Below are 15,177 nucleotides of genomic sequence, written 5' to 3' on the forward strand. Positions count from 1 at the left end.
CCACTCCTCATCAGTGATCCTGAACACTACCACCAACGAAACTTCAGACCAAACCAAGCCTTTATAGTAGTGAGGTATTGAAAATACACAGTTTCGATTACTGTTTTATGTTTTTTCCAAAAACTTGGATCTTGCTTTCATATACAGAGTATGTATTTATTTACAGCATTGTGGAACTTTGGCAGAGTAGTGGCAGTGGATTGTCAGTTTTAAGAACCTTTCGCCTTCTTAGAATCTTAAAACTGGTTCGTTTTATGCCAGCACTTCAACGACAACTTGTTATCATGTTGCAGACCTTAGATAATGTTGCAGTTTTCTTTGCTCTTCTGATTTTGTTTATATTCATTTTTAGGTAAGCCTTGTTTACCTTATCATTTATATATGTTACTATACATCATCTTTCTTACATATTTTAAAAATTCACAAACCTTAACACCCTGTTTTTATTTATTCACATCAATTCAGAATATTAGAAATGAATTATCTTACTTCTGTCTTTGTAGGTTTATAGATATATAAAATTTAATCATTTTTTAGTGCAGTTGTTAAATATTACTTACATTTGTCTAATGAAAAATTTTTTTTTACTTACTCTTATTAAATTGGTAAGGTTTCAAAGTCGGTACTAAGATAACAACTGTACTATTTGACTGGGGATTTTTTGTTTAGCTCTTGTACTTTAGTAGTTCAAGTCCTGTATGTTTATGCAGCTTGATTACTATGTAAATCTGTGGCAGTTTTACAGTATTGTAATTTTTAGTTAAAAACTCCAGCAGTATCGTGTTTATTTATGGGCTAGGTTAGGCCTAGTGGTTAGTATGGAAGACTAAATTTGAGAATAGGTGTCAAACACATATAACAGAAGGAGGCATGTATCCTGCCACTGTCTTCAGTTATGTACACATACTGTTAGTATCCTGCCACTATTTTCAGTTATGTACGTGTACTGTTAGTATCCTGCCACTGTCTTCAGTTATGTACACATACTGTTGGTATCCTGCCACTATTTTCAGTTATGTACATGTACTGTTAGTATCCTGCCATTATCTTCAGTTATGTACATGTACTGTTAGTATCCTGCCATTGTCTTCAATTATGTACATGTACTGTTAGTATCCTGCCACTATCTTCAGTTATGTACATGTACTGTTAGTATCCTGCCACTATCTTCAGTTATGTACATGTACTGTTATTAACAAGTATGTTAAATTGACTTAGTTCTTTTTTAGCCCCCAACAAAGTTAGGCAGTCATGAACCAGAGGGTTCATGGTTTGTGTCCTAAGGTATCAGAATCACACTCCACACTATGAGGTCATGGTTTCATTATAAGATTGACCTCTGTTTGAATAGAGTAGCCCAAGAGTTAGCAGTAAAGACTGTCTGTCTTCCCTCCATCCTATCAGTTTAAAATTAGGAATAGCTAGTGCAAATAGCCCATGTGTAGCTCTGTATAAACACCGTAAACGAACACACATTTATTTATATGTATTAAGGCATTCAAATTTCTGAATTAACATTTTTCTTGAAGCTAGTAATTTATTTTGTAGATTTAATGATTAGATGGAAATGCAACAGTTTATTAAAATTAAATATTCTTGTAGCATTTACATGTACAAAGGAGCAGAAAATTACTTTATCGTGACTTTTATATGTAACTTAACAATGAAGGATTATCTAGCAAAACCTTTTGCTTTAAGAGCTCTGCAGTTAGACTACTTGGATTAATACTGAGAGCAAAATCTTTTTTTTTTCTATAATAAGAAGCATGCTTGCATCTACATATGTATTGGCATCTTGGCTTAAAAACACTTAGATACTTATTAGGACAATTTCTAAGAACTTGGCTGACCATGCTGTACAAATGCCTTCTGTTTGTTACTGAAAGGAAATTAATTTATTCTATGAATAACATAGTAATTACACATAGTTTTTAACAATTGGCTATTACCCATACTCTAGCTTCTTATATACTTAGCCACCACATTTCTTTTAGCATTCTAGGTATGAATCTTTTTGGATGTAAATTCTGTGAAAAAGATGAAGATGGTGTGATGCAATGCGACCGGAAGAACTTTGATTCCCTACTCTGGGCTCTAGTAACGGTCTTTCAGGTATACATTTTCAGGTTCTTTAAGCATGTGGAGTAATAGTTTCTGTAAAGGTAAGTTTAGAATTGAATGGCCTGAAAAGCAGTATCTATAAACATGATTTACTTTTTTTTTTTTACTACAATACTTAAGCATGTCTGTGTCAGTTCAAATTCTTTCTTTGATCTTGTGTTTTAATATCGTACCTCATTCATATTAGATTTCACTGTTTATGTATAATTTTTGTTGGAAAACATCTAAGAAAAAAAAACACTAAATATCTTCTGTAGGAAATAACTAAAGCATAATTACTGCAATGAGTTAGTGTGAATATTTGTAAAAAAACAACAAAAGAAATAACCAAATGAAGTCACCAAACGACACTTTACTTTTACTATAACAATGCTTTTGTGAGTTCAGATGAATTTCAGCATTTGTTTATTGCAATATTTTTTATATATTTCACACAAATGGATGTGGTTTGGAGACATCGCGTATCTTACAAAATTTCTCAGTTTTTCAAAAGTTTTAAATTTAGAACATACTATGTGCCTCCAAGATCACATACTAATTCAATTCTAGGTGTTAATTCTTAAAGCAGAATTGAATCAAGTAGGCTGTTTTATGAATAGTCATGTTGTATCCCACATTATCTTATATATGTGTGGAACTATTTTATGTTTGTTACATGGAACACAGATGCCTCTGTATACTTGTAATCCAACAAGCATTAAACAAATGTAAATTGTGAAAGCAATTTTATCATTTTATTCAACCATATTCCTGTCTGACTTGGAAGAGTTAATGAAGCCTTGTCCTTGTTTTGGCTTAATTACCTCAATACCTTCTCTTCAGTCTATTGATTATGTATACTTATTCCGTGAACAAAATTGTCACCATTTTTCTATTTGTTTCAATTTTTCTTTTCTTCATCTTTAGTCTGTCATAGTGCAATAATGTTTTTCAATTAAGCACTCTGCCAGCATGTAATACATACTTCTATTCACTAAAGTGTTTGCTTTAGTTCATCATTACACCTAGAGCCACATTTATGCATAGGCAGCGGCCTAGGGCGGCAAATTTAAAAAAACATCAACAGCAACAAAATTTTGATGAATTATGTATTTATCTAATTTTATAATGCAGGAGTGCCACACCAGATCAAGTTAGAAATCAAGAGTGCTGAGTGATCACGTGATTATTGAAGTAATTAATATAAATATTTCATTTCTGGAGCAATCACGTGAAGGTTTGGGCAGCAAAAAATAAATCTGCCTAGTGCGGCAACATACCTTAATGCGTCCCAGATCACAATGAGATGTGTCTGTTTTATCTTACTTGTAAGAAGTCTCTAAATCTGTCCATAAATATCTTTGTTGTGAAAATCAGGTAACCGTATGGTTGATTTAACTGTGGAACACTATATGCAAACAAGAAAATAATAATAATTTTGAGTTATAGATTGATTTGCTTTTAGGATTATTAATGCAAGCATGAACTATAAAATATTAATATTTTTGTCAAAATAAAGTACTCATCCTTAAATTGTATTACTTTTACTATGTATATATATATCATTCAAACCATTATCATTTGTTTGGAGTTACATATGTCATCTTTCCAAATTTATTTGTTTAAAATTGTAAAAAACACATTTTATGGAACTCCATTACAAATATTTAGGTTAAGAATATTTTATTTTAACTTTCAGAGGATTGAAGGTAATTTTAAGATATATGTTTTGGAACATGCGAAAATAGTTATATACATTATTACAGTATTGTATGTCATCATTTGTGGTTTTAAAAACACCAGTTGTTATGAACTTCATCATTGTGTTTTACTTTATTTAAGGGCTCTGAATAATTTCTTTATCTTTTTTTCTATTTTTCCAAGCAAGCAGCAGTAGCTGTGCTAATTCAATATATATTAGCCCGTTTATTGTCAAACCTTTATTTTTCTAAGCCTAATTTGGTATTTTATGATATTGATTATAAGAATAAATTTTTTCTTACTGATGCTGTTTTACACTTTTGAATATGCTAGAAATGTTTGGACAAAAAATATATATATGTACGTTGTTTGTTTTTTTTTTAGATAAATGTATATTTCTCACGTTAGGAAATCATGTTTGTTATCATAAATCTAAACAGCAAAATTCTGAAGTTTCCTTAATTGTTATTATGGTTGTGTGCTATACATCTTTTAGTCCTTTTAAATGTGTTTTATCTTAAAAACAGAGAAAAAAATTAAAAGATATTTTAATTGACTTTCATTAGTTTCAGTTAAATACTGCAAATGATTTTATTATATGTAGAAGCTGTTAAAGCGAAAGTACAAAACAAAAAATCATTGTGTACATGCATAGTTTAATACATGATCAGATGATATAATAGTTTTAAATTTTCTATTTTTCATTAACTAGTAAATGTTACTTAAGTACTTAAGAAAATCATAAACTTTTTCAGATTCTTACTCAGGAAGATTGGAATGTTGTACTTTTCAATGGTATGGAAAAGACATCACATTGGGCTGCTTTGTATTTTGTGGCTTTGATGACTTTTGGAAACTACGTTCTCTTCAACCTCCTTGTGGCAATTTTAGTGGAAGGATTTTCTACTGTAGTAAGATTTACCAATAAGTTAATTTGTACCGACTATGCATGCTTTTTTGTGTTTTTATTATGTGTTAACAGTTTACGTACAGGTGCAAGTTAATTTAATGAAAGGCCACAAAACAGTTGTGTTGCAAGACTGTTAAGTGGCATGCAGCTATAATGCTAGTCTGTTAACCAGCATGCACCTGTGATATTATAGTCTGTAAAGTGGCATGCAGCTATAATGCTAGTCTGTTAACCAGCATGCACCTGTGATGTTATAGTCTGTAAAGTGGCATGCAGCTATAATGCTAGTCTGTTAACCAGCTGCACCTGTGATGTTATAGTCTGTAAAGTGGCATGCAGCTATAATGCTAGTCTGTTAACCAGCTGCACCTGTGATGTTATAGTCTTTAAAGTAGCATGGTTGTATGTTAACCAGGATGGAACTGTGATGTTATAGTCTGTAAAGTGGCATGCAGCCATAATGCTAGTCTGCACCTGTGATGTTATAGTCTTTAAAGTAGCATGGTAGTATATTAACCAGGATGGAACTGTGATGTTATAGTCTGTAAAGTGGCATGCAGCTATAATGCTAGTCTGTTAACCAGCATGCACCTGTGATATTATAGTCTGTAAAAGACTATAATATCACAGGTGCATGCTGGTTAACAGACTAGCATTATAGCTGCATGCCACGTAAAGTGGCATGCAGCTATAATGCTAGTCTGTTAACCAGCATGCACCTGTGATGTTATAGTCTTTAAAGTAGCATGGTTGTATGTTAACCAGGATGGAACTGTGATGTTATAGTCTGTAAAGTGGCATGCAGCCATAATGCTAGTCTGTTAACCAGCTGCACCTGTGATGTTATAGTCTTTAAAGTAGCATGGTAGTATGTTAACCAGGATGCAACTGTGATGTTATAGTCTGTTAAGTGACTTGTAGCTGTGATGATAGTGTTACAAGATAAACAAGAACACGTTACAGTATGGTTTTATCTACCTGATTGAAATGAATTCTAATCACAGAAGAAAAAAGACTCCAAAGAATAGATCCATTACTCATGAATGTTATTCAGTACTTCTTTCAAATTGACATTTTAGTGTGATCTTTTATTGTAGTTCTTGGCGTTTTTGTATGATTAGAAAACTCGTATGCTTCAGCATTTTTTATAAGTCTTGAAGAGATTATCTAACCATACCCTGTTGTTGGTCATATTAACATCACATTACTTATGTGTTTGAAATTTAAGAATTATTTTGATATGCATGAATTTTATAGACGACTAATATTAATTTGAACAATTCTACATAGGAGTATATGATAAAAGAATGTGAATAGGAACAAATTTTTTTTTTGTAAAACAGCTATAAAAGAATAATTTGATTTCTCTCTCTTTAGGATGACAAAAAAAAAAGTAATGAAAAATTATCAAATTGCAATGAAACTGAATATAAAGAAGATGACGTGTCAGATGATGAAAATTTAAAGTCATCCAGTAAAATAGAAAATGTTATATATAAACAAGATGACGTGTCCGATGATGAGAGCTCAAAGTCACCCAGCAAAATAGAAAATTTTATCCATTATGCAGACCCAAAAGATAACATTGAAAAGGGTAAATCTCTCTTTAATTTCATGATATACTTTTATTTTGGAAAGAGGATATATATGTAATTTTTTTTGTTGTCTTCCTGGATTTATGTAAATCAGATTACACTAGTTATAATGATAAATTTTCAATAATAGTTTAATGAATTGTATATGATGCATTGTTAACTTATATACTGACCTTATCTTTTTATGTCTATTGCTCGGTTTCTTGCTGATATTTTTTTAGTTCGCTTAGCTTCATTAGATTTGTGTGGTTTTCTCATCTGTTCTATTCTAATTTACCTAATGAGGTCAAGCTTTGGCACATAAATGCACAGTACAGATGTAGAGATATCTGCACTTTTCTGAAATCTATTCTTTGATTACAGATTCTGTAATTTTTCATAGATTTATTTCCTTCTAGGGTTTGTGAATAACAATAAATAGACACTTTATATATCTCTTAAAGCTGCTATTCCACAGTGTACATTTATATCTGTACTTGTTTGAAAATAACTTCCACCGATTATGTAGACCAAGCTGTTGTTTCAAGGTATAAATGAGTGTACCGACATAATGTGTAGGGAAAACAAGGGAGCTGTTCGTTCACATAGGCTATCCCATCCTCTAAACTAAACTAAAACATGGAACTTACTATACCTCTTAGTGTTCTTTCTTTTCTAAAAATAATTTGTGATATTAATATAAAGCAGTGTTTCATATGGATAAGTGAACATTTTTCTAATAGATTTAATTTTTGTTACATTTGTTTGCATCTAGAGACAATGATGTTGTCTAAACCACTTGTCATAAAAACTGATTCCAAGCCTGGTGAATTACTCTGTTTTCCACCAATTATCACTCACACAGCAGCGACACCACAAGGCTCACCAAATGCTACTCTGGAACCATTGGTACGAGATTTAAATAATAAGTATACTCCATTCATGGCATTGAACATTAGCAACACATCTATTGACTCAATAGATAAATCACCAGTGAGTATTTTTATATCCATACCTAAATATTTGTTTTGTACTTTTTTTTATTGAATTGTATTATTTTAACTGTATAATGTTCAGTTCCTAATTTCTGTTTTATCTCTTCTTATCTACATCCAAAAACCTGTTCTGTTTTTTTATGTGTGTTTTTGTTATCTAAAGGTAAAAACACTGTAATTAATATTAAGACTGCTTTGGTTGTACTGCAAGTTGATATTTGACAGAATCAACTACATTTATCCACTCCAACCCAATCCCAAATATTAGCCTGAATAACATTTAAATTACTGTTCAAAACTCAAAATATCCCTCACTGAAAAACAGGGGTCCTGTTCCATATTGTTTAGAAATTAATTATTGATAATGTATTACATGGCTAAGAAGAAATGAAAGAATGTTTTATAATAAAATTTTAGTTTGGTTTATCTAATCAAAGAAAAGAATTGTTATCGTGTATTTGTAACATTCATTACTAATCAATTAACCTAAAAATTAATTACTATTAATGATTCTTTTCTTATTTCAGACCCCAAGTTTGGTGGGAACTCCTCAAAACTCACCCAGCCTGTCTCGCACTTACAGTAAAAACAGTAAGACTTTAATTGTGCCAACTAGCGAAATAAGTGGACATTTTTCAGATTCAAACCAAAGAGGCTGTCATTCGCCATCTTCTTCATCACGTCGTAATAGTCTAACACCTTCTCTGATCACTAAAAATGTGAGGGTTTTATTAGTTAATACATTTTTAGATCCATTGAACTCAGGCTTTGAATACATTAAAATAAAAGAAACTTGGATGTGTTGAGTAATTATAGCGAGTATGTGGAATATTGTATATTACAGGTTAAAATATCTTATCTTTTCAGTAGTTGGAATTTCACACTTGTAAACTGAACACTTATATACATAACATTTTTTAGAAGAATATAAAAGCTATAGTTCGTGGCATAACTGAAACTGCTTAAGTAAGGTTGTGACAATCAGATATCAGTTGTTGTCATGGTTAGTAGTTTAGTTAATCTTCTAAGACTAATTATCTATTAGCTACTTATTTTTTTGGTAACTACTAAATATTTTAACTACATTGCATTGCTAATCCACTGTTTTTCTCAGGGAGGACCTGAGAAGGACTGTTTCTGTGCTGGTGGTTCATGGGACTTGTTGCTGACTGTCCTTGGTAGAGAGAATGGTGTATTATTCACTTGTCTGTGGTCTCTCCATTAAGATTTGAATTCGCTAATATGAATGAATACTTAAAAGCGAGGTATCCAGGATTTGCCGACTTTTGTTCTCGGTTGACTGTGTTATCTGTTGGTTAGGTGGATGCAGAAGGTTTTCTTTATCTTTATTTGTGTGTGGCTGTTCCATTCTTTTAATATTATTCAAGTTTATCGAATGGTCTTTTTCTCGGTCACAGTTAGCTATTGGAGACAGATCAGTATTACCCATGTCTATTCATCCTTCTAAATTGTAACCTTTGTTAGTTTCAGTAAATTGGAATACACACTGATGAGGGATATTGTAGATGATTTTTATACTCTACTGCTGCATGAAGATGATTTGGTGAGCACTGCAGTTGTACTGTGTTGTGACCTCTAAAGACTGTTCTGACTTTATGTTCTTTACTTAACCTCTAAGTGTTTTCAGAGATAACTTGGACATAGAAGTGTATAGCTGTCTGTTTATAGTTTTCTTCCTGCTTAATCTTGAGGTTTACATTCTTCATCAAAGTATATGAGTTTTATAGTGATGAATTTTTGTTCCTTCTTCTATGTGAAAAATCTTTTTTATTTTGGAAAAATAGGTTGTCTGAGGTGCCCATTTTACACTATTGAGGTAATTTGGTCTATAGTTGAGGTATTTAACAGTATCTGCAAGTTTCCTGTACACTTCTGTGATATATGAAGTGTGGGTTTTAGATTGTTTGTTGAATATCATGCAAAACTACTCAAGGCCTATTTGTGCTAGCTGTCCCTAATTTTGAAGTAACAGAGTAAAAGGATATCGGCTGGTCAACTCCACCCACTGCCATCTCTTGGACTAATATTTACAAACGAAAAGTATGATTGACTGTCACACTATAATTCATATTCAGTGATGGGATTTAAACTCTCAACCAACTTCTAGGCCTAGCCAGCTCTCGAAGGTTTTTTATAACCATCATGTTATCTTTTATTGCTATTTTGAATTGTATTTCTATATCATGCATCTTTAGGTGGTTCAAATATTCTGAAATCTTGTCTGTAGTGTGTGGCCATATTAGGAATGTGTTGTCCACATAACTGAGCCAAATCTTGAGTTTCAGAGTGGTTATTTTAAGGGTGTTATCTTTGAAATGACCAGTGTAGAGGTTAAAGAGTACTGGTGTTATGCATATAGTGGTGTGCCTTTTGTTAGGCCTTCTTGTTGTTGGTAATATTTATCTTCATGTGGAATGTAGGTCATGTTAATAAAAGGTTGCGAGTTCTATTGTGGTAGAAATTCTAAGTTGTATACATTCCTTGAGAATTCTGCTATTTTCAAACTGTTGACAGGGTTGCTATGTTAGTGAACAGGTTGGATGCATTGAAGCTGGTCATTGTATCTTGCAAGTTCTTAATGTGAGGTTGTTTCACTTTTAAATGGAAATATTATGTCAATATATCTAGCTAAGTAGTGGCTTGGTGAATTTATCAGTTAACTGTACAATGGAGACAGTAGCCTTACTTGCAAGTTTTAGGTAGACTGTAGATATGTGAGGTGGTGCTGTAATGTATTGTAGTTTTTTTTTACTGTTTTTTTTTTCAAATGCTATGCATTTTAAACCAACAAAGAAATAGTCCTATTCATGACTTCCCTGAAGATGGCAGCAGCTGAAACATAGGGTACAAACTCGTTAAGTAATTGTTATCTGATAATTAAAAAAAAGTAACTAATCAATAATTAGACAAAAGTGATTGTGTAAGTTACTAACCATGGCAATGATGTACGTTAAAGTTGTGAGGTTTGATGCCAATGTCTTTTGACATACACTCAATTTCTATATATGTTTGTGTATATATATGTCTTCATTAATATTTAAAGTAAAAAGAGTTTTCTAGATGATGTTTCTGTTTTAACAGATTTGAATAATTGTTACAATAGCTTTCATATGATGGCATCGTACTGCCATGACTTCATACTGTCATATAGATAGGATAAAGCCTATTAGTAGATGTAGTTACTACGTGCGACTAACTGTGGTATTCTTAAGTAAAGAGTTAGATTGAGGCAAGTCAGAAATGACAATAAGATGCTAATATTTAGTAAGAACTGATGAGTGTAATGCAGTACGAGGAAGGAAAAAAGAAAGTTTCACACACCAACATAGTCAAACTTCAAATGACTGACTTTTGTATTAATTAATAGTAGGTGAACTTTATTTTACTGGATAACTATGAATTGTGTAACAACCGGGACAAGACTGAGTCAAATACAATGCTTCAAACATCACACATTCAACCAGAAAATAAAGAAATGACACCTTTCTAACTTTAACCAATCATACACAAAATTACCAATCTATATTCTCATTGGAAAGTTGGGCTAGCAAATGTGAAGGTCAGCTTCCACTAAGTTCAGTCAACAATGTCATAAGAATGCAGAAATAATCCAAGGTTTGTATACCTTAGAGAAATGTTACATGTACACAGTAGTCAAGAGTGAACTGTTATAGTCAGCCAAAACCTGGAAATATGGCAACAATATTGATTAGCATAGGAATGAAAGCAGGTGTGGTAGTCGTGCCTACCACACACATCTATATATCTGCACTGTGTCGGTAGTACTGTTTGCTTGTATGTCTGTACCCTTTTCTTGTGTTTGGATAAAAAGAAACAAAAGTTGTTATCTTAAATACTTACAGTAAGTTTGCAGTTATTGGATATTATTAAAAATAGTAGTTGATTAATTATTCAACTTAGATGACACAATAGGCTGAGAAAAGATGTGAACTCCTCTTTAACAAAATGTTTTAAGTTGGAAAAACAATCCAAGTAATGAGTATTTGTGAACAGTTTTGTTTTGTAGAAATGAAAAATTTCTCTTTCTCAAGGGGTTTATATCTTGTTTGCTTCAGCTTTCTCGAAAAGAAAGTCAGAACAGTAATGCTGGATCCCTGAAGTTACGCAGACGAGGAAGCATGTGCAGTTGGAGAGGCTGGCAGAAACGAAAACGAGAGAGAGAGAACTCGGATAGTGCTTCAGTGACAGACGGAGAAGAGGTGTTACTGAACAATAAGACAATAATTCATCATAACAAGTAAGAATATTGTTCATGTAGTTTTAATGGTAGTAACTAAAGGAAACATTTATATAAAACTCAAATGATCTGTAATGTATCACTTTATCTAGAATTTGCACATGTAAGTGCTTGAACAATAAATATTACAGAATTTAGGGGGTCAGTCCCTTATAAATAATATTTCATCCTCGTAATTAAAATTTTTTCGTTTATTAGTATAATTCGTAACCCCAAATTTTGAAAACAGAAGTTGAATGAAACTCAGTCATTCCAATACGAGCTATATGAGATTTCTTTTTAGTTTTTATGCAATTACATACTCAGTAATCTATATTTATATAAAGTAGAGTTGTCTTATTGTCACAAGTTCTTGTGGGGAACTGGCTAAATCAATTGCTATGAAATTTGGTAAAGAAACTTGGGTGGTCCTTCCAAAGATTGAATTTAAGTGTTTGGGAATGGATAAATAGTTCAAATTTGGCAGCCATTTCAATTTTGATTGTGTAGACAATGCCTAATGAAAGTAATACTTAGCTACACGTAACATGGTTCCTCTTTGCTGATTGTCCGTATTCAGTAAACCTGCATGATTAACAGTAGCATGTTTAATATCAGTGCAATGGGAGCAATGCACCAATGGGCCTCTCATAATGCAGGCCCCCAAAGTAATGCAAAAAACTTTTAAATTTCTATACCTATAGTTGATCAGTACGAATGTGCACCTACTGTCCCCTACCTGTGGACGTTACTGATCGCATCTGCCAATAATGTAAATTTTAGCCACCATCTTGTTTCACACAGTATTTTCTGTAATTATTATATATCTTTTACTTACAGTCTAGATCAGATTATGTAAAACCAAGTCATATTTGTTGCCCATAAGTATTGAAAAATGCACAAGAAAATGAATTTTTATTGTAATAAAAAAAGGATATGATTTTTGTATTTTTTAAATTCATTGATATTGTGTTCTGCATATTAACTTATACAAAGAAGTAACGAATTAAGAAATAAAGTCTATTACTTTAGTATTTATTTGCCTTTTTGATTTTTAAACCCTTTCAGTCCAACAGCTGATCATACCCTCTGTAATGGAGGATTCCCAGCTCTCAGTAATACTCCAAATAACAAGCGACCATTAGCATCCAAACAAAATAGTATCAACAGCCATAAATCTCTGACTCCACAAAACTCAATTAACAGTCATTCTTTTCAATCCTCAAGTGGAATTGATCTGGAAACCTTCAAAAACCATGTTCCATGCAGCCGTCAGACTTCTGTTAATGCCAGTGCAGTCACTCACAATAGTCTGACTCCTCAACAATCGCTGAATACCTACAGTTACATTTCCAGTAGACATAACTCACTCACGGGCTCCTTATTGAAGGATGATTTCAAACTTAACAACCTGGCTGAGGTAGCATCTGTAAGAATTGAAAATGGAAATTATCCTATTGACAAGCACCTCAATGGAAAGGTATAGTACAGTAATTAATCTTTGTATAATATTAAAGCTGAGAGTTCATTTATATTTTATCCCATGCCCAAGTGCATATTTAATTTTACAAGAATTTTGTATAGCCTCACCATTTAAATATTATTGTATTTAAATTTAATTCTTCTGTTTTTTCCTCCCTCAAGTGAGTAGTTAGCTGCAAAATATTCATATACTTAAATTTAGTGTTGTTTTTTTTAAAGAAATATTGCACAATACCCCTCTAGCAACTTAGTTATCATATATCTTTTGTTACACCAGTGAAAACAGAATATGATCCATCTAGTTATCCTGAACACTCGCAGTCTTACTGTTAATTAAGTACATCTATATGTATCGTAGATCTTTTTCATGTAATTCTTTTAACTTATAAAATGAAATTTCCTATTAAGTCAAAGCTGAACACAAACAAAAATAACTCTTAACACAATTTAGGCTCTATTTAAATTGGAGTCTAAACTGTAGTTGACAATTCCAATTCATGTCTAATTTACATTTAAAAAGCAGTCATCTGCTTTCATTTAAAAATTGCTGGAAAATGATAAGAAAGCTTGTACAGTGTAGTTTTTAACATTTAACCATGAACAGATATTAAACCGTTTAGGAGATAATATGAAGTTTAAAAGAGTAACGTGCAATTGCAGGAGAAAACACAATGTATATGTATACAACTATAGGAGAAAACACAATGTATATGTATACAACTATAGGAGAAAACACAATGTATATGTATACAACTATAGGAGAATACACAATGTATAGGTATACAACTATAGGAGAAAACACAATGTATATGTGTACAACTATAGGATAAAACACAATGTGTAGGTATACAACTATAGGAGAAAAAACAATGTATATGTATATGTATACAACTATAGGAGAAAACACAATGTATATGTATACAACTATAGGAGAAAACACAATGTATATGTATACAACTATAGGAGAAAACACGGTGTATAGGTATACAACTATAGGAGAAAACACAATGTATATGTATACAACTATAGGAGAAAACACAATGTGTATGTATACAACTATAGGATAAAACACAATGTGTATGTATACAACTATAGGATAAAACACAATGTGTATGTATACAACTATAGGAGAAAACACAATGTATATGTATACAACTATAGGAGAAAACACAGTGTATAGGTATACAACTATAGGAGAAAACACAGTGTATAGGTATACAACTATAGGAGAAAACACAGTGTATATGTATACAACTATAGAAGAAAACCCAGTGTGTATTTATACAACTATAGGAGAAAACACTGTATATTTATACAACTATAAGAGAAAACACAACGTGTATTTATACAACTTTTAGGAGAAAACACAACGTGTATGTATACAACTATAGGAGAAAACACAATGTGTATGTATACAACTTTAGGAGAAAATATTGTATATCTTTGCAACTATAAGAGAAAACACAACTTATATATATGCAACCACAGGAGAGAAAAAACAATGGTAACTATGAAACTTAATGTACTAGTGTTGTGATTTCAATTCTGGAAATTGTTTATAAAAAATTTATAAGTCCCACACATTTATATCTACAGCATTGTATTCCACAGAATCTCCTATAACTCACACATTGGTATCTTTACTCCACAGCAGCTCATTCCACAAATATTCCTGTAATCCTCACACATTGTTTTCTGTACTCCACAGCAGGTTATTCCATAAAATATTCTGTAATCCCCTCACATTGGTATCTATAATCCAAAGCAGCCCATTCCACAAATATTCCTGTAATCCTCACACATTGGTATCTTTACTCCACAGCAGCCCATTCCACAAAATCTGTAATCCTCACACATTGGTAACTATACTCCACATCAGCTCATTTAACAAAATATCCAGTAATCCTCACACATTAGTAACTATACTTCACATCAGCTCATTTGACAAAATCTCCTGTAATCCTCACACATTGGTAACTATACTCCACATCAGCTCATTTGACAAAATCTCCTGTAATCCTCACACATTAGTAACTATACTTCACATCAGCTCATTTGACAAAATCTCCAGTAATCCTCACACATTGGTAACTATACTCCACATCAGCTTATTTGACAAAATCTCCTGTAATCCTCACACATTGGTAACTATACTCC

The 15,177-nt window shown here is 32.1% G+C and overlaps 1 protein-coding gene across 1 annotated transcript in view; it reads left to right on the forward strand.

The window, feature by feature from the left end:
* LOC106471958 (voltage-dependent T-type calcium channel subunit alpha-1G-like) overlaps window positions 1-15,177 on the forward strand; it is a 66,638-nt gene that overhangs the window by 30,002 nt on the left and 21,459 nt on the right. The window contains exons 9-16 of the mRNA XM_022400566.1: window positions 167-352; window positions 1,995-2,112; window positions 4,557-4,712; window positions 6,089-6,305; window positions 7,061-7,278; window positions 7,808-7,999; window positions 11,378-11,559; window positions 12,607-13,018. Coding sequence (XP_022256274.1) covers window positions 167-352; window positions 1,995-2,112; window positions 4,557-4,712; window positions 6,089-6,305; window positions 7,061-7,278; window positions 7,808-7,999; window positions 11,378-11,559; window positions 12,607-13,018 — 1,681 coding nt within the window. The remainder of the gene's footprint in view (window positions 1-166; window positions 353-1,994; window positions 2,113-4,556; window positions 4,713-6,088; window positions 6,306-7,060; window positions 7,279-7,807; window positions 8,000-11,377; window positions 11,560-12,606; window positions 13,019-15,177) is intronic.

Source organism: Limulus polyphemus, unplaced genomic scaffold (assembly GCF_000517525.1).
Source record: "Limulus polyphemus unplaced genomic scaffold, Limulus_polyphemus-2.1.2 Scaffold4990, whole genome shotgun sequence".
Lineage (NCBI taxonomy): Eukaryota > Metazoa > Arthropoda > Merostomata > Xiphosura > Limulidae > Limulus > Limulus polyphemus.